At 43.6% G+C, this 24,860-nt stretch overlaps 1 protein-coding gene across 1 annotated transcript in view; it reads right to left on the bottom strand.

Moving 5' to 3' along the window:
- Nucleotides 1–5,184: 5,184 nt before the first annotated feature.
- Nucleotides 5,185–24,860, bottom strand: part of LOC457936 (neuroblastoma breakpoint family member 6-like) — a 52,110-nt gene continuing 32,434 nt past the window's right edge. Inside the window, 14 exon segments of the mRNA XM_063816395.1 lie at nucleotides 5,185–6,467; nucleotides 9,399–9,613; nucleotides 11,638–11,874; nucleotides 14,856–15,028; nucleotides 15,760–15,811; nucleotides 16,840–17,009; nucleotides 18,851–18,902; nucleotides 19,886–20,025; nucleotides 20,626–20,712; nucleotides 20,902–20,953; nucleotides 22,358–22,569; nucleotides 23,439–23,517; nucleotides 24,561–24,665; nucleotides 24,668–24,765. Coding sequence (XP_063672465.1) covers nucleotides 6,426–6,467; nucleotides 9,399–9,613; nucleotides 11,638–11,874; nucleotides 14,856–15,028; nucleotides 15,760–15,811; nucleotides 16,840–17,009; nucleotides 18,851–18,902; nucleotides 19,886–20,025; nucleotides 20,626–20,712; nucleotides 20,902–20,953; nucleotides 22,358–22,569; nucleotides 23,439–23,517; nucleotides 24,561–24,665; nucleotides 24,668–24,765 — 1,714 coding nt within the window. The 3' untranslated portion in view covers nucleotides 5,185–6,425.

The following is a 24,860-nucleotide window of genomic DNA, read 5'->3' as shown; positions in this document are numbered from 1 at the left end:
AGCAAATTAACTGAAAATCTCTAAGTTCCAGTTTCCTTATGTACAAGACCAAATTCATAATGCCTGCTCTGCCATCCTCCAAAGAATATTGAAAGAATCATGAGATACACATACTACACTCTAAAGCACTCCATTAACTCAAGAATACTATTATTGGTGGAAGAGAGCAATACCTTTTGTCCTCACTCTTCTGCAGACAGAAGAATTATACTGGAAGTAATAACATGTATTTGAGGATCAAAAATCATCATCATAAATTGTTTAGAATAGACTATCACACTAAATGCTATTATGTCTTCTCTTAAGAAAAAATGTTTAAAAATAAGCATAAGCTGGCCAGATTTGGTGGCATATGCCTGGTAGTCCCAGCTACTCAGGAGGCTGAGGTAACAGGATCATTTGAGCCCAGGAGTTTGAGGCTGCAGTGAGTCATGATCACATCTCTGCATTCCAGGCTGGGTGACAGAGTGAGACACCGACTCTAAAACAATCTTTTTTAATTTAAAAAAAGGTATATTGGTCTAAAAACAAGAACAGTGCTACCAAAAATAGAAGTAGAGAAATGAAGACCATTGTTCTTCATTTGTATCGCTGAATCTGAAAAACGATTTGGATTATCAGTATTATTTTTTTCAAGACAGAATCTTGCTCTGTCGCCCAGGCTGGAGTGCAATGGAGCAATCTTGGCACATTGCCACCTCTGCCTCCTGGACTCAAGTGATTCTCATGCCTCAGCCTCCCAAGTAGTGGGAATTACAGGTATGCATCACCGCGCCCAGTTAATTTTTGTATTTTTAGTAGAGACTGGGTTTCACTATGTTGGCCAGGCTGGTCTCGAACTCCTGTCCTGAAGTAATCCGCCCGCCTTGGCTTCCCAAAATGCTGGGATTACAGGTGTGAGCCACCAGCCCATTCAATTATTTGGTTTATTAAGTCATTACCACCCTAATTATGACGTGGCTGCAGTAATCCAGAATGCACATGAATGAATTGGAGTACTGGCTACTATGTGCACCCATCAGAATTTTATTTAGCCAAATTTATTTGTTAAACCTCACAACTTCCTGCTACCCACCAAACATCTTTCACAAACTTCCAGGTAGCCTTTTGCGACCTGACAGGATGCATCAATGAACAGCATTATAAACAACATTTTGCTTGCATGGAAATATTAACCATGCTCCACCTTGAAGAACAAAGGTTATTTATGAAAGTAGTGGTGACTAAGAAAATCAACTATTATAAAATTACTAAATTTAAAAAATAGATTAAAATACACCTGTTTTATTCTGATTACATGCTGTCTAAGCAATTAATCTTAAAAACAAAGAAACTACATTAGCTAACTGGGTTATAGTAGAATGATTTTTTTCAGCGACCTTAAATTTATCTCCTTCATACCAATTTCTTTTGCTGTTTTTAAATGATCTTTGTAATTTCATTTCTGATTATGAAACTGGCACGTATTTACCATATAGAAAATGTAGGAGATCACAGAAGAAAAAATACTCATGATTTCACTGTCCAGAGACTTAAGTGTATAAGTTGAGTATCCCTAATCTGAAAATCTGAAATACAATTTATTGTTAAGTACTGACCTCATGTCCTGTAACCCTGATGAATTTATTAATTCTAGTAGTATTTTAGTATGTTCCTTGAGGTTTTCTACATGTAAGAACATAACATCTGCAAATAAAGGTAGTTTAACTTCTTCTGTTCCAATCTGGATACCTTTTATCTCATTCTCTTACCTAATTGTCCTGGCTACTATCTCCAGTACAACATTGAATACAAGTGGTGAGAGTGGACATCTTTGTATTATTCCTAATCTAAAGGTGAAAGCATTCAGTCTGTCACCACTAAACATGATGTTAGCTGAAGTTTTCTCACAGATGTCCTCTATCAGGTTGAGGAAGTTCCCTTCTATTCCTTGTTTGTTGAAAGAATACTGAATTTTGCCATATGCCTTTCCCATGTCTATTGAGATTATCACATTAGTTTTGGTTTATTTTTTACTGATGCTACCTTAATTGATTTTCAGATGTTAAACTAACCTTCTATCCCTGGGATAAATCCCACTTGGTCATGATGTATAATTTTTGCAGATGTTACCGGATTCAGTTTGCTAATATTTTGATGAGGATTTTGTGTCCGTATTTAAAGATGATACTCATTTGTAGTTTTCTTGTGATGTCTTTGGTTTCAGTGTTGGAGTAATACTGGCCTCATAGAATAAGCTGGGAAGTGTTCTCTCCTGTATTTTTGGAAGAGTTTGTGAAAAGTTGTTATCAACTCTTCTTTAGATATTTGGTAGGATTTAGCACTGAATCCGTCTGGGCCCAGGCTTTTGTTGACATGTAGTTTTTTTGATTGCTAATTCAATCTCTTTAGTTTTAGAAGTCTATTCAGATGTCAGTTTTGATTGCTTGTGCTTTTTTTCAGTATTAAAAACTATTGCAAACTTCTAGTTTGTAATGGTTCTGATAAGAAATTGAATGTCATCCTTACATTTACTCCTCTGTGTGTAATGTGTTTTTTCTCCTTTTATTCCTCTTAGGATTTTCTGTTCATCACTGGTTTTGATCAATTTGAGTATGGTGTTCCTTGGTGTAGTTTTCTTCATGTTTCTTGTCCTTAGGATACACTATTTTTCTGGGATATTTGGGGTTTATGGTTTTCATTGCCCATCAATGATAGACTGGATAAAGAAAATGTGGTACATATACACCATGGAATACTATGCAGCCATAAAAAGGAACGAGATCATGTCTTTTGCAGGGACACAGTTGAAGTTAGAAGCCATTATCCTCAGCAAACTAATGCAGGAACAGAAAACCGAACACCACAGGTTCTCACTTATAAGTGGTAGCTGAATGATGATATCACATGGACACATGGGAGGAACAACACACACTGGGGCCTGTCAGAAGTGAGGGATGGGGGAGGGGGGAGGGAGAGCATTGGGAATAGTAGCTAATAGATGTTGGGCTTAACACCTAAGTGATGAGATGATCTGTGCAGCAAACCACATGGCACATGTTCATCTATGTAACACACCTGCACATCCTCCACATGTACCCCTGAACTTAAAAGTTGAAGGAAAAAACTAAACAACGATTTTAAAAATCCACTTAAACCTCCATACATGCACAACAATTAAATCAAAATTAATTACAGAACTAAATGTAAACTGAAAAACTAGAGAACTTACAGTAGAAAACATAAGAGAAAATCTTCATGATGTGGAGTTAGGCTAAGTATTCTTAGTTATCACATCAACAAAACTATTAAAGAAAACATTGGTAAATTCAACTTTATACAAATTAAAAATTCTTGGTCAGCACAGGACACTATTTATAGAATAAAAAGACATCCTACAGATTGAGAGAAGAATGTGAAAATCAGTAATATGACAAAGAACTTGTGTGATGGTTGTGTGTCACTGTGACCGAGCCCCAGGGTGCCAAGTTATTCGTTCCTATGTTATTCTGTGTTTGTACTGGAGGTGGGTTCTGGATGACATTAACACAGGAATAGGCAGTCTATGTGAAGCAGATTGCCCTCCCTAAGGTGAGTGGGCCCCAACCAATCAACCAAAGGCCAGAGGAGAAGTAAAAGGCCTAATAAGAAGGAAATACTTTCCTGGGTATCCCCCTTTCCATCTTGGGAATTTCAGCCTCCAGAATCTCATGTCTAAACTGTGTGTATACACACACACACACACACATATGCCATATACATATACATACATATATATTAATATATGCGTATAGACACACACACACTTCATAGGTAGGTAGGAAGGATTGGATTTTGTAAAGCTCAGCCATTCGATGATAATTGTTGAAGCTGGCCAGTGATTATGGGGATGTTCTAGTATAGGATTCTGTCTCCTTTTTTATACTGCTGAGGTTCTGCATTTGAAGAAGTAGGATAGAATAATAGCTGAATTTCTCCACATACACTTCAAAGCCCTAGGGATTAACACAGAGTCGAAAATACCACCCATAATCCTGCCCCCAACCAGGGCTAGGGAACACTGGGGACCCCAAGTGATTTTATTTAGCCAGGTCTGGGAGCCACATAACAGCACAGGGAGCAGGAAACACCATGCAAATAGAGGCCAGCACAGCAGCAAGGGCCTGTTAATGACAAAACACAGGTAAAACCTTTCTCAGAAAGCGAGTGTAGAGAAACACAGATCAGGCCTGAGACCTGGTGGGTCAGAACCCTGCTACTGGGGAATTGAAAGGCAGGGGCTTCACAGTGCAGAGGACCAGAGGGGCCAATCTTCAAAGGGCAGAATCGCTGGGAGACGGGGAGGCCTGGACAAAGGGAGCATCCTCTGGAGACTTGTGGTGAAGAGAATGAATGAAGTAACTGGCAGAAATTAAAGGTCCTGGTTGAACAAAATAGAATCCCAGACTGAGAGCACACAGGCCTGTCCCCAAAAGCCAGACAATATTTCCTAAAATCCCAAGCAAAAGTCATTTTTGGCAAGTACCTTATATCCAGTGATGCAATCCATGTATCAAGACATTGGGAAAAGTTTATGATTAAGTATGTAAAACTCAGCGAGACCTGATTCCCTCATGAGGACTCTGTTAAGGATAAATTCCACTCAACAAGTGATGCTTAGGACACACTTTTGAACAGCTCATGTGCATCAACATATTTAAATGTAGATCTCAACCAAAAACAAAGGTGTCACATAGGCTGTCACTTTATGTTTGGGTTAAAATAAAAAATAAGAAATGGTAGGTAATGAGGTTAGAGAAGAGGAAAATGATGTCTTTGATTGTCATAGTGGTAAAAATTTGACATTCAAAGAAATAATTTAAAATGTATAAACCAAACAGTGGAAATGTGTCAGGTTAAAAGGGGATTAGTGACGTTAAAACCTTTTCAGTGCAATGTTAAATGGGAGCTATACAACTCTTCCTAAATAACAAACAAAAAGCACACACACTTACACAAACACAAAAAGAAAACAAATAGCATCAACAAAGAAATACAGGAAATACAATCTACCACATACGGTAAACATAGACTAGAACATGGAAGAGTTTTGAATATAAACAAGGAAATAAGAATGTTTTTATTAATCTAAATTCTTATCCGCCAAAATCAATCATAATAATAAAAGCTTAAAACATTATATGTAAAAAATCCAATAGTCCAGAGTGAGAGGCAAGAAATGTTTTAATTAAACAGATTTAAAACTTAAAATTTTAACTGATGGACTAAAATTAATTTTGGATGAAAGTTATAATTAGGGCAGAGAATATTCTTTTTCACAACAGAATGCCAGCAAAAAGAAATTAAAATTAATTTTGGATGAAAGTTAAAATTTGGGCAGGGAATAATCTTTTTTACGAAGAATGCCAGCAAAAGCAAGTATAAGGTAAGATTTTGAGATAGACAATTTTCAATGTACAAACATAAATATAATAACTGACACAGGCGGGGTGATTAATTGGTGATAAAATGTTCTGAAGAAGATCATTAGAATACAGGATATTTATACTATTTCAAACCACTTTCCAAATTACTTACAAATAAGATGTCTTTACAAGGGACAGAGCTCCTAGACCCCTCCTTGACCAAGTGACCATCCTAGTATCACCGCATTGGGGATGGACACACTGGGCCTTCTCTGCCTGCAGATGGGCTGAGGTAGGAAGCTCACAGCATGGACTCTGCAGAGTTCCTGGCAAAATGTTTAGGCTGAATTTAATCATGACGACACTTTCAGATAACTTCAGAATGTAGACCATTGAGCCAGACAGCTGACCCGTCCTCCACAAACAAGTCCATGTCACCACCATCAATGACAACAACAAAAAGATGAGGAGATGTTTTGGGTTCAAAATGACTAAAAAAGCATAAGCTGCATAGGCTTTTTACTCTTTTTGAACTCAAAATGTCTCTTCTCCTTTTTGTTGTGTTCTTGGTGGTGACATGGACTGTTTGAAGGAGACAGGTCAGTTGTCCTGTTCAATGTTCTACAGTCTGCAGTTATCTGAGGGTTACCGCCTATGAAACTCAGGCTAAGCGTTTTCAGCAAGAACATGGCATTGCTCATACTCTGCCCTGGCAGAGTCCCGGCTGACATGCTGTCTCCTGCCAGCAGCTGCGGACTCCTGTTCTCTACACGATGGGAATTGAGAAACAGGACTAACGCCGGTCAATGCTATTTGTCCATCTGGGCATTGGTCTCCCTAGGTATTGATCACAATTGGAGGGGGATGGAATGTGGCTTCTCAAATCAAAGGAGCATAGTGGCTTGAAGTCATCAAGAGTATTCTGTGTCTGAAATTCAATCCTCAGTGAAGGACCCCTGCAGTATTGTGTTTGGACTTGAACTTGCTTTGCTGTTTTAGTTTTTTTAATCAAGTGGAAAAGCTGCTTTCTGTGACATTCTTTCATCCTATCATCCTTTGCATCCTTCCAGCAGTATTTGGTATCTGTAGGGGAGAGAGAGAAAAAAATCAAATGAGCATTTTTGTCAGGTCCACCTGATGGCTGAGTCTGGAGGGATTGCTAAGCAGTGATATCTCACTGGGATCTCCTGCTGGGAGGATGAGCTGAAGGGTGAGTCCTGGGCTGTCGGAAGGGGGAAGCACCATCCACAAGTGAGAAGAAAACACTCCTGAACTTCCAGTCAGCCTGGGGTGCAGGATATAAGGACCCCACCTATGCCCAACCAGCAGTGGGCAACATCATCCCCTTTCCTCCTGATCCCCTCTGTCTGGAGCAGAGTGATGGCTTTTCCTCCCAGTGAGCATGTACTCAGCATCAATCATGCATGCCAAGAAACAGAGGGGAGCAGAAGGACAGGAGCCTCTGCAGAGAAACCCACCCCCTTACAACTCCATGTCCTAGTCTTCTAGGGAGGAGCGGGAGGGCCATGGGAAGAACCCTGGATATGAGAAGCAGCAGAAACCTCAGACAACATCCACGTCCAGGTCCACATTTTACAACAGAGGAGTAGTGATGCCACAGGGGTAAGATGGAACTAAGGCCACCTGACTTGCTATTGACAACCCAGGAATTAGAATCCACCCACTAAGGCCTTTCAATAAAGATTGGAGAAAGCGAGAGGAAAGGCTCCAATCTGGAGGTCTCAACAGTCATGAGTGGTGGTTGGGTCACCTTGGCTAGGACAGGAATAAGGTTTTACAGATAAATATGATGGTGCTGCTGTCTCTTTGGTTGGTTAAAAAAAATAAAAAATATATATAATTATAAGTTTTTGTCCAAAGGTCATCAGGAAAGAAAGGGAGTTTAAAAAAAGAGACTCAAAATGGAGTTAGCAAAGTGAGAACAGGGACTGTAACCACGGCCCAACTTATTTTCCCTAATGCCCTGAAGTTGATTCCAAATCTGGTTCCACCTTAAGGCATTTCTAGAAATATTCTCAATATCTAGACCAAGAAAACTCTGAAGTACAAAGTGGAAAGGATTAGTTTGTGTTTTACTACAGTCTCCCGTCCTGCTTATTGTTTTCCCCAAGTACATTATGAGAAAGGTTTCTTTTTAATATTTTATGCCAGTGTGAAGAGAGGCATGAAGAAGTATTCATATACAATCTCTTGCAGCATTTCAGTCTTAATTTGTTATTGTATGCTCTTCAGGACAGGGGGACCAATGAGTTCTCTTTGGGGATTTTGCAGAAGGACAATAATTGACCAAAAGTAAAATTTTCACATTGCAGTGGTGAGACCATTGGTGGGCTATAAAATGGGTGTGGGGAAATGTAAACTGGAAGTTTTATTTTAAAATGCAAAAGAAAATACTAAATTCCACTATATGTAATATGGCAGGTATTATTTCCTTACATTAGGTGTTAATATCATGACTATTTCTTACTTATCTTGTATTCAAAATTCAGCAAGTGTGCTTCAAGCAGAGGCTAAAAGTCCAATCTATTAATATTCTTGTTTTTCTTCTTGATTTTTTTCTATGCTATATGAAGAGTACTATTGAGAGGGGAATACAGATCCCATCAAAGTCTGATAGAGGCTCAGCCTTTTCTGTGGAGTAGCCACACATATGTGGCACTTCCATGTTGGTAACCTGAGGTCATAGTAGACCAGGGGTCCTTCTCATCTTTAGCCACATATTAGAATCACATGGGAGCATTTTGAAACTACAGATGCTCAGACCACACCCCAGGCCATGTAAGTGAGAATCTCTAAGTGTAAGTTGAAGGCATTCATCTTAATTGAAATCTCACCAGGTGCTTATGACATGGCAGCAGGATTTAGAGATACTAAATGGACCAGCCCAATTTCCCATCATTTTCTTTCCTTTCCCCATTTATCTCATGACTGGCTTTGTTCCCAGTGGTTCCATGGATTTTAGCCTTCTCTCTGACAATTTCAGTTAAATCTCTGTCTTATCAATTGGGCTGCACCGAAGCAAAGACTGTCCTGTAGACAGATTCTTGTCATCTAGTGTATGCATAAAGCTGGTCCTGGAGTCACTTTTCTCAAAGTTAATTCATAAAATGCTCTCTCATATACAATGGCCTCAAGATTCATCTGACTTGCATTTTAGACCCTTAACTGGACTTGAAAAGTGGAAATGAGAATAAAAAGGAGAGAGGTTAGAATGACGTACCTCATGATGTATGCAGTTTTCAAGTCCTGCCCTCTGCATGTACTTTTGGAGTGATGTCCCTTTAGAATGTCATAAATGTTCCCCAGTTAACATCAGCTCAAGTGAGTCCATGAGGTGAGAACACTGAGACCCTGGCAACTCCATCCACGTTGGCACTAAGCTGCACATCTGGGGCTTAAGACAAACCTGACTCCAGGCCAGTAGGGAACTCCCACCTGTGACCCTGGTTCTAGTTTAGTTTCCTACGGGGGCTCTTAGTGCTTAGTTTTAACACTTCTCATTCTGAGGAACAAGTGATGATTAAGAGTTGAATTAGTTGTGTTGCTCAAAAGAAGACTCAAGAGGAAAATCTTCGTGTAAATGACGTATTAAAGCAATGATTTCTACAGAAAGAGGCAATGGAGTTGGGGATGCAGCAAGGAAAGGTAAATTTCCCAAAGGAGTGTGTGATTCCGGGCAAACAACCCTGTGTTCAGCAGCTTAAACTATGTACTTGGATGGGGACAAGGAGGCCTGGCTCTCCTGTGGCCATGAGAGGGACTCTCAAGACAGTAGAAAAAGGAATAGAGCAGAGTTCAGAGAGTAAAGAGGAGATGGGTAGAGAAAGGGCCAGTCAGGGTGGGAGCCCATGGGACACAGAGCTAAGACCAGACAGAGGTTAGAGCAGCTGTTGGAGAGAACAAATGGGAGAGAAAAAGCAGTGAGAGAATGAGCTGTCACCATAGACAGAGAAATAAGAAGTCAGTGCAGCTATCAGCCATAGATGTGATTACCTCTGCGCTCTCAGCATGCAGGCCAGCGAATCTGAATGCCAGTCTCCACTTGCTGAAGGGGAGTCTTCTTCTGATGGTCTTCAGTATCAGGACAAGGGAGGCACGAATCCGGCCAGTGACTTGACGCCCTTGTGTGTTGCTTGCTGAGCCTTCAAGTGCATCATCTTCCAGCTGGGGAGGGTTCTTCATCCCCAGAGAGGGCTCTAAAACCAGCTCTGAAAAGAAAACCACAGCCAATGGGATCCGCTGCCATCCATGATCTTACCGTAACTTTCTCTTCCACCCAGAGGACATCAAATCAGGAAAGAGGCCTTGGACAAGAAAGTCCAAAGGGCGAGGGGAAGCCGATAGAGTCACTTTAATACTTTCTTTTTTGTTGATCTTTCCTACATTACTCAGTAACGACAAGATTGCCAGGAGCCAAAGGCACTGCCAAGTCACAAAAATATTCAAGAAACATAGGATTCAGAAACACAAATCGCTTCCAGGTAGATAAGGCAAAGGCAAGGAAATAACACTGTATGTAGGCTATGCTTTGGGGAGAGAAGAGATTACAAAAATCAAAGTTAAATCAGAACTGGGTTCAAACAGGAGATGGGAATGGAAGGGCCTGGCAGGGTGGCAGCCGATGTGGCACAGAGGTGAGACCAGACATAGGTGACAGCAACTGATGAGAGAAAAGAACCAGGAAGACTAAACCTAGAGAATTTACAAAAGTTGCATCATTATATGATCTACTGCATATATATATACACCCTATATAGCATACACACCAGATATACATAGTCACACATAATAGGACAAATGATACAAATGCATGTATCTGTACACATTAATTTAAAGAAAAAAATATAGGGATTTGGGAGGGATTGAATGTAAGAGTAGAGTCACTATTCTGGTCCATCGAAATTGGAAAAATAATTGGAGACATGAGAAGAATGAGAAAGAATAGGTATGGGAGAAACAAATGACCTGGTAGACAGTAGGGAGAAATCACCAGGTGAAGGAAAGTGTTAATGAAACGAAAGGCGTTCACTCTGTCCTCTTACCTGGAGCCTGGTTCAGGCTCTGGACTCCAGGGAAAGTGAGCAAGAGGGAGTGTGTCTGAGCCAGTGGGGTGAGTCTTGGCTGGGGGTGTGAGAATCCACAGAGAAGCAAAAGAGAGTTCAGTGCTAAGAAATCAGTCTAAATAAGTTATCATGGCACGTGTCAGGGACTGCGCATCCCCTGACACTCCCGGAGCACCTTCCATGTGTCCTCTCCACTGGCCCAGATGGTGCTCATTATCTCACGCAACCCTCCCTCCCCCTGAGGACAGGGGTTCCCTCATTCCTCAGCTGAGGGCATCGCCTGACAGATGAGCACCAGGCAGCCCCAGGGGCTCCAGGAGGAGATATTGAGTGGGATGGAGAGTGAGAATGAACACGACCCAGGATTTTAAGATAATCTGAGCAGAAATGGATCCCTGTGAGAGGGAAACTGAGGACATGGCCACGGACATGAGTGGAGAATGTGAACTAAATGGAATTTCATAAAAGAGACTGATGTGAAGACTTTCCATGTGAAAGTTGCCCTTTTATTTCAAAAAAAGCAGAAAAAAACAGCAGAAGAAGCTGGACATGTCAGGAGACTGAGTGTGGGCCCAGGATTTACACTGTTACTCAATGTGCCTCATAGGTTGTTATTGAAAGTGCCTGACGGGAAAATTGGCTTCATGAGGGATGGGGAAGGAGAGGAAGAAAACTGGCAGAGGAGTCTGTGTGAGAAAGGAAAGGAAGAGGGGCCCTAGAAAGCAGAGATCTTCATAACTGCTCTACCTCAGAGGAGACATCGTCCGTGAAGTCACTTGCTAAGTGTAAATTTAGCAGAAAGATAAAAAGATTAGATAACACCTACTCATAGGTTTATTGGGCAATTCTTATGGAATCAGGCCCTTTGGAAATTATGATTGCAGGTAGATATTATTCTTCAGGTATCTTAGATGAGGGAACAGAGATGTAAATAGCAAAAAGACAAAATCCTTGGCCAAAGTCAACAAGCAGAAAGTGGCAAACCCAGGTCCTGAGAGCAGATTTGGTCCTAAGCTCCAGTCCTTTGCTCACCTCACTGGGTTGGAGCATCATGGATTTCAACTTGACCCTGAGGAAGCATGGGAGGCCCCATTCTCTCCTCCACCCACAGCACCGTCGTGACCACCAACACCTGGATTAGAGCTTCATGATGCCGTTTCCTTCCCTACCTTGGAAGGGCCATTGGTTCCCAGAATCAGCATTGGCTGAGAAGCTGCAGGTGGTGGAGGAAAGGCCCTGCTGGGGCAAGCCGTTCCCACAGTGGAACCCTTGATCCAGCTGTAGTCGCAGACAATTGGGCACCAGGGTGCTTGGTTCCAGCTGTGCCTGTGAAACTTGCACCTCTGACCGGTGGTGGCTCAAGTCTCCACTCCAAGTCCCTTGGGGACAGGCCGCCTCGGTGGGGGCTGAAAGGAGAAGGGGCTTCAGTAGGAACAATCTCAGTTTTCCCTTTGTTAAGTCATCCCAGAACACCCATCCCTGATGTCCCTGCTCTCAGTAAAGCCACCCCGTGACCCACGCCACACAGACAGACATCATGTAAATGCAGGCGACGTCACCTCTCCTGCCTGTGCCTGGGGACGCTGACACGGTAGGGGCCCAGGCTGGGGTGTCCCTGAGGTGAAAAACCTCTGCTTCAGCCCAGAGGGCTTTGGATTGTCTAACAAGACCATCCCGATTATTCCGTTATTATTCATCTCTTTCCTGTGCCCAGAGGGAAAGTTCTAGAGAGGCCTCAGAGCACAGGAGAGGAGTGGTTATTTTTCGCCACATACGGGGGTGTAAGAACGGGTCAAGAGTTAGAGCTGCGAGGCTTTGAGAAAGAACCACGAAAAAGGGGGCTGGGATGCTACAGACCAAACACTAAGTCAGGCAAACTTTTCTGGGTTCGGGGACATTTTGAATTTCCCATTGACTATAATGGTTTGACCCCCTACCCACACATATCCATCCTCTTGCCATATAGTGGGTGTCAGTAGACATAGGCAATGTAGGAGAGGGACCAGTCCCTTCCTGCAAATTCAGGGGCCACAAGTGCTACAGATCAGCATGTGCGGTTCCTTAGGAAGGCAACACAGGACACGATCCTCACATTACCCACTCCTCCAGTGGGGTTCGGGTGGCACCCCTTAAACAAATTATTTCCATTTCCACAGGGAGAGGAATACACATTCTGAGTGGACTAAGAAAAGACTTCCAATGACCTCACGCCAGTCCAGGTCGGTCTCAGGATGGGGACGGGGCCTGCAGACCGGATCCACGTTGCTGTGGGGCTCCTCTCTCTCCTCCCCTCTCCACATCTTCATTCTCTCCAAGGTTTTCTAAGTTTTCTTAAAAATGCCTCATTGTTCTCAGCTCCAACATGGAGATGCCACTGCCCACTTGGGCGTGTCCCTTGATCCCTGAATGGTTTATAGCAGGACAGAGCTTGCTTGCAAAGGGGCAGGGCATACAGCAGGTGCAAGGTCAGTGTGTATTTTAATTGTTTCATGAATCACTGTGATGCTAGAAAAGCATTTGCTTTTTTGAAACTCAGGGAGAAATGCAAAATGGGAAAGGGGCTGGTCCCAGTATGAAAGGCACTTACTGACCAAAATAGAATAGAGGCCAACATTTTTGTTGCTAGTTTCTTTCTTTGTGTGTGTGTGTGACACAGGGTCTCACTTTGTTGCTCAGGCTGGAGTGCAGTGGTGCAATCGTGGCTCACTGCAGCCTCAACTGACCAGGCTCAGGTGATCCTTCCACCTCAGCTTCCCAAAAAGCTGGGACTACAGGTGTGTACCCCCATACTCTGCTAATTTCTTTTTTACAGATACGGTTTCACCATGTTACCCACACTGGTCTCAAACTCCTGAGCTCATGCAATCCACCTCCTTAGCCTCCCAAAGTGCTGGAATTACAGGCATGAATCAACACACCTGGCATTTTTGCTAATCTCGTTACAAGATAATCCAATATACTGGGGGACATCACAGAGTTCCTTGCTCTTACTAGAAGATAATGTAATGGGTAAAACCCCCAACAATCCACATGAAATTCCCAGAATTGAAGTAAAAAAAAAAGAAAATGAGCAAGAAGAAATGAAAATTGGATTTTCTTTTTACACGTCCTGTGAAGCTGCTATCTCAAGGGGCGATTGCTCAGAGGAAGGGTTTTCTGGACCTCATGGGGACAGGAACCACTCTGCTTTGCTCATCGGTTAGGCCAGAGCCTCATGAGGGACACTAGTTGTCGATGGTTTTCATGAGAATAGAGCACTGAGACCAAAACTTGATTGACACTACAAACCCACACTTGGAGAAAACCACTGGAGCTCTGCAGAGGATGCAAGGCCGGCCACACATAAAGGAAGGGTCGCTGGACTGCGTCAGTGGAGGGAAGACACCTCAGAGGAAGTAGAGCCGCAGTCCCAAACCTTTTTGGCACCAGGGACTGGTTTCATGGAAGACCATTTTTCAGGCACCAGGTTGGGGGGGATGGTTTTGGGATGATTCAAGCACATTACATTTACTGTGCACTTCATTTCTATAAATATTATACTGGAATATATAATGAAATAATTATACAACTCACTATAATGCAGAATCAATGGGAGCCCTAAGATTGTTTTCCTGCAACTAGATGGTCTCACCTGGGGGTGACAGTTACTGGGAGACAGTGACAGATCATCAGGCATTAGATTCTCGTAAGGAAAACACAATCTAGATTGCTGGCATGCACAATTCACAATAGAGTTCGAGCTCCTGTGAGAATCGAATGCCACTGCTCATCTGACAGGAGGTGGAATCCAGGCGGAAATGCTCTCCCACCGCTCACCTCCTGCTCTGTGGCCCAGTTCCTAACAGGTCATGGACCCATAATGGCCCATGGCCCCAGGGCTGGGGATCCCTGAAGAAGAGAATCTAGCTTGGGACACAGGAATCATGAAACAGGCCTCCAAATAATTGGGCAAAACTCCCAGCATATGTGGATGGGCAGAGAAGAGATAAAGACATGGAATTAGCAAGATAATTTCAGAAAAGAGAGATGCCCTATCTTAAAGAAGGAGGTCTGTTACATAAATTTCTCCAGCTGAGCTACTGTGGCCAGGAATTTGCCATAAGCCCTCACCACTCCCTTCTCTGGCCTGTTTTGATAGCCAAAGCCTGCTCCTGTGAGAAGGAGCCAGGTGACAGAGGAGGCACTTGGAACAGGAGAAGAGGAAGTTCTACCCAGTGGATGTCTGTGCTTAAAACTGGATCCAAGAGCCAGATTCAAAAAAAGCTCAGTGTATAGAGCCTGCTGCAGAGATGGTCTGTCTCAGCTGCACAAGTTGCAGGAAACAAAACATACAGAGGCTGCCTGGGAGGACAGTGGAGCTTTGTGACCTCCAGGGTGAAGTACTCACAGGCTACATCCAGAGCAGAGCAGGCAAGCTGATCCTCCAATGAGGACAAGGTGCTGCTATAAGGCTGGTGGCAGTCAGACACGTCATGGTGAACTGAGGGAGTCAAGTAAACTTCATTCACAGAGTCCTCTGGGACTTCCTGCTCCTTCACCTGTGGCAGCTCCTGGCTGAGCCTGGGGTAAAGAAGACAGAAGATAAACACCAGAGAGAACCAACACCCAGCTGGTTCTATAGGGAGGCCCTTAGGAAGGCACAGAGGAAGCAAAGTACATTCCCCTGAGAGAGATACAACCATCCTTCCCTGTCTCGAGTAGGAGACAGAGCACGACAGGCTCTCAGTGCACTGGGCAGGCAATGAGCTGGGGAGGAAGCAGATGGAGTGATCCCTGTGGGGAACTGCCAGGACACAGTGCATTCGGCACTTTTGCATCCATTTTGTTGAAATTAGCGTCAGTGGCCAAATGAATACAGGCTCTTGAGTCTTCACAGAGTTCCTGTATCCTCAACAGCTCTTGTTCTCAACATTGTAGCATGGCATGATTTATTTTCATTCACTTCCCTGCTATCGAATACTTGCAAACATGGTAATGCCAAAGAGGCAGACATCAGATGTGCAACTCAACTTCACTTTAAGCAAAAAGGACAGAAAAGGGGACTGCAGAAAATGTCTGTGAGTGATCAGTTCAACAGAGTCAACTGAATGCAGATTAGACGAATTGAAAGGAATTAATAAGGAGGAACTAGAAATACAGGTGTACAATGAAAAGAGTCAACCTTATGAATATGGCATTTCATGGTTGGCTGAACAGATGGAACAGGTATATTCAGCACACTCTGATTTTCCCTGCATCTGAGACTCCAGATATCAACACTGAATTAACTGTTCAGGATTCCTCAGAGTTACCTGGGGCATGGTGGGCTTTGGTCTTCTATCTCCTCTTGATCCTTTTTAATTTCTGTAAATAAATTCACAAAGGGACAGACAGATTAAGCAGGTTCTCCTACACACATAAACAATCCACTGGGCAATCCTAACATAGAAACGTCAGTTTCCTCAGTGGGAGAACAGGACACTGTGAGAGAAATATTCCAGGAGGCCTGAGGTCCTGTCATGAGAGAGATGCCTTGGTTTTCTTCCCTGGGCCTAGGAATGCAATCTCCCTGTTCTGGTAGATCATTATCCCAACATCATCTGTCCTGATTTTGTGCAAACAGTTATGCAAATTTTTCACACCAGTTGAAGGCAAATACCCCAGCTGCTTTCTAGAAGGAAAACTGCAATATTCAGCTTTCAATCATCAAATACTCACGTTGTTCACGGTTACAAGGATTTTAGACACTGAAACTAGAACGTAGGAGGGAATCTACAGACCCTTGAATGAAAATGAATCTTTGGTTCAATACAAAGAGACATTGGCTATTCGTGACATCTAGGAGTGACAAGGCCCAATCTTGTTTCTAGAAACATAACAAAAGGTAATGGACTGCTCAGCTAAAACAGGATAACATCAAAGACAGAGAATGAGGCTAGGTTCTTTGAAACCTGGGTAATATCTTTAATGAAAAGTAGACAAAAATGCCACAGGCGTTGGGCAGGCATAGAATCTCATAGGACATGGTTGGGGAAAGGAACTTGTAAGGAACACGATAGCTGGCAAGACAAATCTTATTCAGATTAAGAGGCCTGACAGACACCTGTTGGGCACGTGCTGCATAGGTTGGTGTGAATTTGTCAATGTCGTGACAGTGGGCGCAGGGTGACACAGGCATGGTCTGAGATGAGGAAGAGAGCAAAGCTCACTGACCCACCCCTGTCTGTGCTTCCAACTTGATTTTTGATGCTGATGCAAATCATCCTGTGTCTGTGAGTCACGCCCACACCAATGACACATCTCAGTCCAGCCAGGGATGTGAAGCGCAAGGATTACGGAGTCTACCTGGGACACCAATTGGAGATTTATCATGTTCACAATGGAGTACTCACTGTCTACAAGAGCCCAGCTGACTTGCTTGTCTTCAAAAGAGTACAAAGTGCTCCAATAAGGGTGGTAGGAGGGAGTCAGGTCAGGAAGGATGGAAGGAGTCAAGCAACATCCATCCAGTGACTCCTGGGGGATTTCATGCTTGTCCACTCTCAGCGGTCCCCTGCTGAGCCTGTAGGGTAAGAAGGACTAAAGATTAATCCAAGGAGTTTCAGAGCCCTAGCTGGATTTCACGTGAGGCATGAGGGAGTGATCGCAGAAAACAAATGGGTCAACCCATTAAAGAGTTAAATATTCTCCTCTTCTTGGTGGGCACAGTGTGGTTGCCATGGGTAGGTTGCAATACAGAGAGAGGGAAAGAGAGAGATGAGAGAGAGAGAGAAGCATCAGGTGCTCAGCAAAGTAGCCAGATTATGATTTTCTGTGGAAGGAGACTGAGTCTGTCTGTATGGTAGAGTCGTGACTTACTGAATATTGTAGGGGTGGGTTGCCCCTACACACCTGTGGGTGTTTCTCGTAAGGTGGAACGAGAGACTTAGGAAAGAAAAAGACACAGAGACAAAGTATAGAGAAATAAATAAGGGGACCCGGGGAACCAGCGTTCAGCATATGGAGGATCCCCTATGGAGGATCCCCTATGGAGGATCCCCTATGGAGGATCCCGCCAGCCTCTGAGTTCCCTTAGTATTTATTGATCATTCGTGGGTGTTTCTCTAAGAGGGGGATGTGTCAGGGTCACAAGACAATTGTGGGGAGAGGGTCAGCAGACAAACACGTGAACAAAAGTCTTTGCATCATAGACAATGTAAAGGATTAAGTGCTGTGCTTTTAGATGTGCATACACATAAACATCTCAATGCTTTACAAAGCAGTATTGCTGCCCGCAGGTCCCACCTCCGGCCCTAAGGCGGTTTTTCCCTATCTCAGTAGATGGAGCATACAATCGGGTTTTATACCGAGACATTCCATTGCCCAGGGACAGGCAGGAGACAGATGCCTTCCTCTTGTCTCAACTGCAAGAGGCATTCCTTCCTCTTTTACTAATCCTCCTCAGCACAGACCCTTTACGGGTGTCAGGCTGGGGGACGGTCAGGTCTTTCCCTTCCCACGAGGCCATATTTCAGACTATCACATGGGGAGAAACCTTGGACAATACCTGGCTTTCCTAGGCAGAGGTCCCTGCGGCCTTCCGCAGTTTTTGTGTCCCTGGGTACTTGAGATTAGGGAGTGGTGATGACTCTTAAGGAGCAAGCTGCCTTCAAGCATTTGTTTAACAAAGCACATCTTGCACCGCCCTTAATCCATTTAACTCTGAGTTGACACAGCACATGTTTCAGAGAGCACGGGGTTGGGGGTAAGGTTATAGATTAACAGAATCTCAAGGCAGAAGAATTTTTCTTAGTACAGAACAAAATGGAGTCTCCTATGTCTACTTCTTTCTACATAGACACAGTAACAATCTGATCTCTCTTGCTTTTCCCCACAAATATCATGTCCCATAACAGTGGTTTCATTCCTTTCTTTTAAATGATGTTAAATTTTATGTGTAGTGGCCAAGTAAACATAGGTTTTGAGGCATAATCATATCCCCAAAATCGCATGTCATCAAGTCCTCTTTCTCTCAATATTGTGCATGGTATAACAATAATTTTTTCTACCTGATTTCCTTGCCTTGAAATGCTCACCACTGTGCTAATGCAAAACCAGCAGAAAGCAGATATGCATCTCAGGCTGGTTGACACCATAAGAAGAGTATACTTACTTTAAGGAAATCTGTGTGACTGATTAGTTGTTCACAAGGTCAAGTGGTTTGATGTACTGAACTTGAGAAGTTAATAAGAAATGGCAAACATTAAAAGTTTCACAATGAAAATGTAAAATATGGTTAAAAAAGATCATTTCCAGTTGGCTGAAGGGATGAATTAGGTATATTCAGGACTTTCTGGTTTTCTGTGGAGATGAGTTTCACAGATATCACCCCTGAATAGACAGCCCCTGATTTTTCTCAATTACCTGGGAGCAACTGTTTCTTGTCCTTTCACCTCTTCAAGATCATTTTGCTTTTCTGTAAATAAATTAAGAGAAGACCAACCAGATGAACTTGATCACATTCACACACGCACAACCTTGTGTCCAAATCTACATAGGGGCATAAATATACGCAGTGCGAGAACAGGCTATTGTGAGAGAAACTTTCCAGGAGGTCTCAGGGTGAGCCTTGTGAGAAGTCACTAGGTTTGCTTTCCTGAGTCATGGAGCAAATCTCCCTGATCTGACAGGTCATCATCACAGTCCCTTCTGTCTTGAGTCACAGCAGACTGTTAACCATATCCTGTTTACTAACAGATCCTGGGGATCTACTTTAATGCTTCCTAGCAGGTTACTGCAGTATTCAGCATGTTTCCTTCTGATAAGCTGTTGTCAGTGTTTTTGTAGAATTTGCATTTAGAGGGACAGATTAAATCAAAAGAATCTCTAATGCTACATGGAAACATTGGCCTTTCATATGGCAGGGAGTTCCAGGGCCCAGCCTCCTTTCAGAGAAACATACAAAATTTAATAGTGGTGTTCATGTTCTGGTACTCAGAGACTTCTTAGCTAAGACAAGCCTACTAAAAGGGGAGGGAGTCTAGCCTGAGAGAAGTGAACGAGGGAAATGACAGCTCCAAGAATATCGATAAGGCTGCCAGTGGCCTTGGACAGGCAGAGAAACTCAGGTTGTTTGGGAGGGAAAATTAGATTTCATGTGAGATGACAGATTAAATCTAAATCAGGAGGACTGGTAGATACATCCTGCACCCAGGCTGCAGAGGTGGGTGTGAATTTGTCAGGTCAACCTTGGGTACAGTGATCTGCCAATGGGGCAACGATGAAAGACAATGTGTGGTTTTCGACTAGAATGCAGCAAAACTCTGACTTATAGGATGCCTTCCTTCAAACTCAATCCTAGAGCCTGGTTCTAACCAGTATATAAGCATAGAGTCTTCCTGAAGGTATGACATCCATCATTATGGACAAATTGTGGGGTGCAAAGAATAGGGAGCCTACCGAGGAAGCCAAGTGGGGTTTCATCCCATTTGGGATTGGAGTAATCCCTGGCAACATCTTGAGCGGAGCAAACTTTCTGTTCATCCAATGCCAAGAAAGAGACTTCACGATGCCGGTAAGAGTTGGACTTGTCATGGTGTCTAGAATGAGACAAAACACATTTCTCTGGCAAGTCCTGCAGGACTCCCTTCTCTTCAGAATCCTGCAGCTTTCTGATGAGCCAGGTAGGATAGAACGACAGAAGGTTAGACCAAGACAGATTCAACACCATAGTATCTCAGGTGATTTGATAGGACACAAAGGGAGTGGTCACAGAAAGCAAAGGGGGGTCTCCTCCAAGAGAGAAAAATCTATCCTTCTAAATGTGGGGTGGAGTGTGACTGTCCTGGAGACAGAGCAAACAGGAGCAGCAGGTGCTCAGTGCACTTGCCACAAACGAGCGGCTGCAGGAGGACCCAGACTCTCCCTGTAAACTAGCATCAAGCATCATGACTTGCAGCACTGAGAACTAAGCTGGGACTTCACTTCCTTTACACAAATTGTGCTGACATTACATGCAGCATCCAAGTGAACACAGCTCTTGAGGCATTCCCAACACACCGATCCTGTGTTTTTAAGGTCCCCTTTTTGTTCAATATTTTGACATAATATGAAATTTTTATTTTTAATTTTCTCGATTGCATTCAAATACTTACCAACATGCTGTCACAAAACATACAGAAAGCATATATGCATCTCACCCTGGATTAGCCACATGGGAGACCACAGGTGAGATCGGGAAATCCCTGAGGTTGGTCAGTTCACCTGGTTCAAGTGATTGTCGGTTCCTATGCTCGAGAGGGATTAAGAAATTGAAACCTATTCAAGTACCACAATAAAGAAGACAACATTGTTAAAGGGGCAATTTGCACTTGGATGAATGGATGAGACAGTTCTATTCGTCACTTCCTATTTTCCCTTGATCCGTGGTGTCCAGATGTCACTATTGAACTAACAGCCCACAAATCCACAGTTACCTGGGGGGCACTGGCGCTTTCCCCTCCTCCTCCTCATGATCATTTTGATTTTCTGTAAACAAATTCAGAAGAGCAGGTCACAGTAAGGAAATCACACAAGAGCAAATAAGTGTCCAGTCATAGCACAAGAACATAAATATCCTCAGTGTAAGAATGTGACATTTTGACAGGATCAGAAGTAGATGTGCCTGCTTTCCAGACCCATAGGACAAAATCTCCCTCATCTGGTAGATCATAATCACCTATCCTCTGACCTAAGTCTGTGCGAACAATTAAACAAAACTTTTTCCCCAAGATTTTCAAAAATTGCCCTAACCACTCTCCAGAAGTGTTGTTGCAATACTGATTTATCTCATCATATATCATGGTCAACGAATGGTTAGAGAAATTTGTATAGGAGACTGAACTGATGGATAAATTCTAACAATCCTTGCATAAAAAAGAGTCTGCGGTGCTACACAGAAACATTGACCGCTCATGGGGTGAAGAACTCAGGGCCCAGCCTCGTTTAGGGAAACTTATAAGCAAGATAAACGTAGAAGTGTTTATGTCCTGCTTTCAAGGTGACTGCTTAGCTGGGACAAGCTGACCTAAAGGAGACCAAGCCTGGGGCCGAGAACAGTGAATCCAGAGACACATCTCCAATTACATAGGCAAGACTGTCAGTGGCCTGTGACAGGCATAGAAACTCCATGGACATTGTTCAGGGACACAGATCATTATTGCATGTGACAAGAGACATAGGAACCGAGCCAGGAGGCCTGACAGATACCTCCTGTACACAGGTGGCTATGACTTTGTCACACCTGCCTGTGGTCCAGTATGCTAATATTGGGGCCAGGAAGACAAAGTCCATGCCATGGGCCTAGGAGGAGAGGAATGTTCTCTGACCCTCAAATAACTGTGTTTAATATGCCATCATAGTTTCTCTCTTTCTTTCTTTCTTTCTTTTCTTTTCCTTCTCTCCCTTTCTTTCTTTCTTTCTTTCTTTCCTTTCTCTCTTTTTCTCTCTTTCCTCTCTTTCTCTCTCTCTCTCCTCTCTCTCTCTCTCTGTTTCTTTCTTTTTCTTTTTTTGAGACACAGCTTCACTCTGTCACTCAGGCTGGAGTGCAATTGTGGCTCACTGCAGCCTCTACTTCCTGGGCTCAGGTGATTCTCCCGCCTCTGCTGCCTGGGTAGTTGGGATGACAGGCACGCACCACCATGCCTGGCTAGTTTTTCATGTTTTTTGTAAAGATGGGTTTCATCACATTTCCCAAGCTGGTCTTGAACTCCTGAACTCAAGTGATTCACCCGCCTGGGCCTCCCAAAGTGCTGGGATTATAGGTGTGAGCCACCGCCCCCGGCTCCACTATACTTTGTGATTCAAACCAATATGTATGTATACAGTCTGTCCTCAGAATTGATCTTCCTCAGCCTAGACAGAGCTAGGAGGGATAAAGAATAGAGAGGCTACCTGGGAGAATGTTTAGAGCTTCCTCCTCTTCATCATGAGGGTGTTCACTCTCTACAACCAGAGCAGAGTCAACTTCGTGTTCCTCAAATGTGATTTTGGTGCTCCTGTGAGGCTGGTTGGAGTTAGAAGGGTTGTGACTATTTGAACAAGTGACAGCACATTCCTCCAGTGAGTCCTGAGGGACTTCCTTTTCTTCAGTCTTCTGCACCTCCCTCCTGAGCCCAGTGGGATAGAGATGACAGAAGATTAATCCAAAAGGCATTGCACCCCAAGAAGTCCTAGGTGGTTTTGAAAGGAGGCTTAAGAGAGTGGTCCCAGAATGCAAAGGAGAGGTTCCTTTTAAGAGGGAACAGGCAATCCTTTTCTGTCTGCAACAGAGCGTGGCTGCCATGGGAACCAGAGAGGAAGACAGCAGCTAGTGATCATTGCACTGGACAGATAGGAGCTGAGGAGGACGAAGACTCAGCTGTCCCTGTATGGTACAGTCTTGACAGCACACACAGAGAAGCAAAAACAGCTGCCACATGGTGTGTCTAAGCTGGGTTGTAGTTAACATACTGTGGCCATGGCTATACAGGCGTTTGAGCCATTGTAGCCTTCAGAGATGGTGTGCCTTCTAGATTTTTTTAAAATTTTAATATTGTGACATGAAATGTAAATTTTTTTGTCTAGGTACTGTACTTTGTGTTCAACTTTGCTAGGTGCTTCCTATTTCCTCTGCTTGTTGCCTCTCTGCTATTTATCTTTCCTAAAAAGAACCTAAAGACAACAGTGTAGAAAGCAGCTTTACATCTCATCCTGGCTTTCACTACAGGGGAGAACAGGTCTCCTCTGTGTGTGCAGGAAGTCCCTAGGGATGGTGAGTTCATCTAGGGTCATGCTTACAGGCACCAGGAAGACAATGGACAAGCACGTTAATGGGGCTATTTCCTTGTTGGGTGAGCACATGAAATCAGTGCACTCTGCAGCTTTCTTTATCCTGCCTCTGGAATCTGTGACTACCTTCACCTCCCTTTTATTCTTTCTGAGACCTTTTTCATATTTTACCACCCATTACCCGCTCCTGATTATTCAATGTTACCTGGGGGCAGGTGATTCCTGTACTTTCTCAACCTCCTCGTCTTTGTCGTCTTCATCCTCATCTTCATCTTCATCATTTTCTGCAAATACAGATGTGTCCATTGAAATATTTCCCATTTCACCCACTGCAAGCACAGTGAGCCCTATGTGCACAGGGACATAAACATCTATATGTATAAGTCCACACTGTACTGAAAGCTCTCATGTTTTATCTCTAAAAAAATGCCCTGGCATGTTTTCCTGATCCATGAGGCAATGCGTTTCTGATCTGGAGGGTCACCATCAAGATGTGGCCAAATATTGAAAAGACCTTTTCCTCTTCATATCACTGGAGGCTTGCCCAGCCTCTCTCTGAACTTCAGCAGCTGTCTCCCCAATCCTGCCACAGATCTGATTCCCACGCACAGGCTCTGTATCCTGTCACAGTTCGCATTTAGAACCTGTATCTTTCTCTTCGAACAGGACAAACAACCTTGTCCCACAGTATTCCATACATTAGGGACTTCATGGGCCCTCCAAGTGGCTTCCACTGTGTTAACCGGGGACAATCTCTCCATGGGGAGTGCTCCAGTCTAAACCACTTCCTACCACCAAATGCCACCACATCAAGTGCCTTCTCCAACACCACACAGCAAGGGGCTTTATCTCATTGTGAAATATAGTCATAAGTGTTCCCACATTTGAATGCAAGAGACAATTTGTTTGCTTTTACAGATTTAGAGACAGAAACCCAGGAAGGATAAATTAATCAGTTGCCCACAGTTGCTAAAGACATTGCTGAAGATAGATCCTGGGAGCATTCATTCTTAGTCCAGGGCTCCTTTCACTCTAATAGCTGCTTCCTGTCACAGCCTCCTTCCTGTTCTTTAAAACTGGACGGATGCTGCCTCTTGCTCTAAAGACCACATTCCATCAAGAAAGGAGGATACATTTGCCATTCTGTAACCTCCACCCCATGGGTTTCCCATCTCTGCTCCCACCCAAGAAATTCTGATCATGTCATGGCCACAAAAGTTTACTGGAAAGAAACACTACCCATACAATTGTCATTGTGGAGGTGTGGAGGTCTGGGGACTTTCATAAGCCTGAAGCTGTGTGTCATCAGGGCCCATGGCCACCTTACCTGGGCTCAGCTTGTGAACAAGGTGCTCTGCCAGCCTGTGCCCCTCAGCCAGCCGCTCTCGGAGGTCCTGACCCTGGGACTTGTCAGGGTCATCAGGAGTGAGGAGTGCTTGTTCAGCCAGCGGGAGGCATCTCTCCCTTCCCGTAACTTCTCCCATAACTGGGTCAGCTCTTTTGCCTGAGAGTGAACCAGGGCTTTATACTGCCTAAGGTGAGATAGTAGAGAACATTTAATAATGGAAAGGGATGAGTGATCAGTTCTAATACCGCAACAGAGGTTTCTGTGAGAATGTCCTCAAGG

Source organism: Pan troglodytes, chromosome 1, assembly GCF_028858775.2.
Source record: "Pan troglodytes isolate AG18354 chromosome 1, NHGRI_mPanTro3-v2.0_pri, whole genome shotgun sequence".
Lineage (NCBI taxonomy): Eukaryota > Metazoa > Chordata > Mammalia > Primates > Hominidae > Pan > Pan troglodytes.
This window is presented reverse-complemented; position numbering and strand designations above follow the sequence as displayed.